Genomic DNA, 1,580 nt, shown 5'->3' with positions numbered 1-1,580 from the left:
TAAGTACATTTTTGGGCAAAGTCTCAGCAGTGACTCAAGAAGACAGGATTTAGACCCCACTGACACAAATACCCTGCTCCCCAAGTTTCACCCTTTCTGTATCTAGTGCCGCCTCCCGGGCTCCACGCCTGAGCTCCTCTGAGGCTGCGCCATCCCCCTTTCATTTCAAGAAAAGTTGGATATTGTGGGTTCCTAATAAAAAAGTTGTCATCCCTGCTACGAGGTGTCATTTCAGGTGACGATGGGTCACCTTGCGCAGTCCCTGAAGGCTGCTGTCAAGGCTGCCATGTCCCCTGCATCCTCTCTGCAGCTGCCACCCCCCGGCTGTCCCGCTGCCTTCCCGGGCACACTGTTTCCACTGGGCACGGCCGTGGCGAGATGTTCTTTCATCAGAGATCACCCAGCTGTGCAGTTATCATCTAGCCTGGCGATCGTTCCTGTTCCTGCCTGCGCTGGCTGTTCCCAGGGCTTTCGGACCTTTCCCAGCCCCGTTATCCCAGGCACCTGCCTCGTTTCCCCTTGGCTACAATCTACGGGTCTCTTGCACTTCATGGACAGCTCCAGGTACAGAGCCGATGGACGCCTCTCCTTGGCCTTCAGCTTTGCCTCTGGTGCCCTTTGCTTTCCAAACGCCCCTGGATCCTGTCCCCCTCGCAAGAGACTCTGGGTCCCCAGCCCTGCTCTCTGCCCAGGCTGCAGGGAAATGCCCCTGCACATCCCCGGGACCGTGTCCCCCCCTCCCCGGAGCGTCCCCGGGGACGCAGTCCCCTCCACGGCTGGGGTCACTTACGGTCCGGAGGTGACAATGACACTGCGCACCCGGTCGAAGCCGTGGTCCCCCAGGTTCAGGCACTCGGCGGTGAACTCCATCTGCCTGCCCTGGAAGTTCTCCTTCTCGAAGACAATGATCTGGGGGCAGAGGGAAAGGGTCGGATGGGGACAGGCGATGCCAGGTGTCCCTGTGTGGACCCTGCCCATGCAAACCCACCGCCCCACACGTCCCTCTCGACCCTCCAAGGCTTCCTGCAGCTTTCCAGGTCTGGTGCCCGGGTGAGCTGAGCTGGGCTCTGTGCCCGAGCAGCCCTGTCCCACCACAGGCTGTCCCTTACAGCCGTCCCGGCTCTGAGACAGCCTCATCCTGCCCCAGTTTGCTGCTGCAAAGCCACGTCTCCCCGTGTCGGTGACTGCATCAGGCCCCCGCCGGGCTGGGCAGGAGCTGCTTCTCCAGGAGCTGCACCTGCACCACGGCCTTTGCTGCCTGGCACGTGCAGAATTGTCACCGGAGCCCTTGCATGGCTCACCCCTTGTCCCCAGCCCCTCCTGCAGCACCTTGGTGGCATCACCGCAGTGTTTCAGTGCTGGCCATGTCACCTGCATCCGCCTCCTCCACCCCCCCGCAGCACAGCAGGACCCCCGCATGCAGACGGTGACCAGAGGGAGCGGGTGGCAGCACCTGTCCCCAACGCTGTGACCCGGGGGAGGGCATTTCCAGAGCCTGCGGTCCCCAAAGAGCCGTCCCGGCCAAGGGTCTCCTGCAGCATCCCTCCGGCAGCAGCCCCACAGGCGGCGCCCGAAACCCG

General features: G+C 62.6%; 1 protein-coding gene across 1 annotated transcript in view; it reads right to left on the bottom strand.

The window, feature by feature from the left end:
- Window positions 1–1,580, bottom strand: part of CRYBB1 (crystallin, beta B1) — a gene marked incomplete at its 3' end in the record, with an annotated part of 2,960 nt that overhangs the window by 1,066 nt on the left and 314 nt on the right. Inside the window, exon 2 of the mRNA XM_010075508.1 lies at window positions 791–909. Coding sequence (XP_010073810.1) covers window positions 791–909 — 119 coding nt within the window. The remainder of the gene's footprint in view (window positions 1–790; window positions 910–1,580) is intronic.

The sequence above is a fragment of the Pterocles gutturalis genome, unplaced genomic scaffold (assembly GCF_000699245.1).
Source record: "Pterocles gutturalis isolate BGI_N339 unplaced genomic scaffold, ASM69924v1 scaffold31347, whole genome shotgun sequence".
In the NCBI taxonomy this organism is placed as follows: Eukaryota; Metazoa; Chordata; class Aves; order Pterocliformes; family Pteroclidae; genus Pterocles; species Pterocles gutturalis.
Note: the sequence above shows the minus strand (reverse complement) of the source record. Positions and strands in the feature narration are given on the sequence as shown.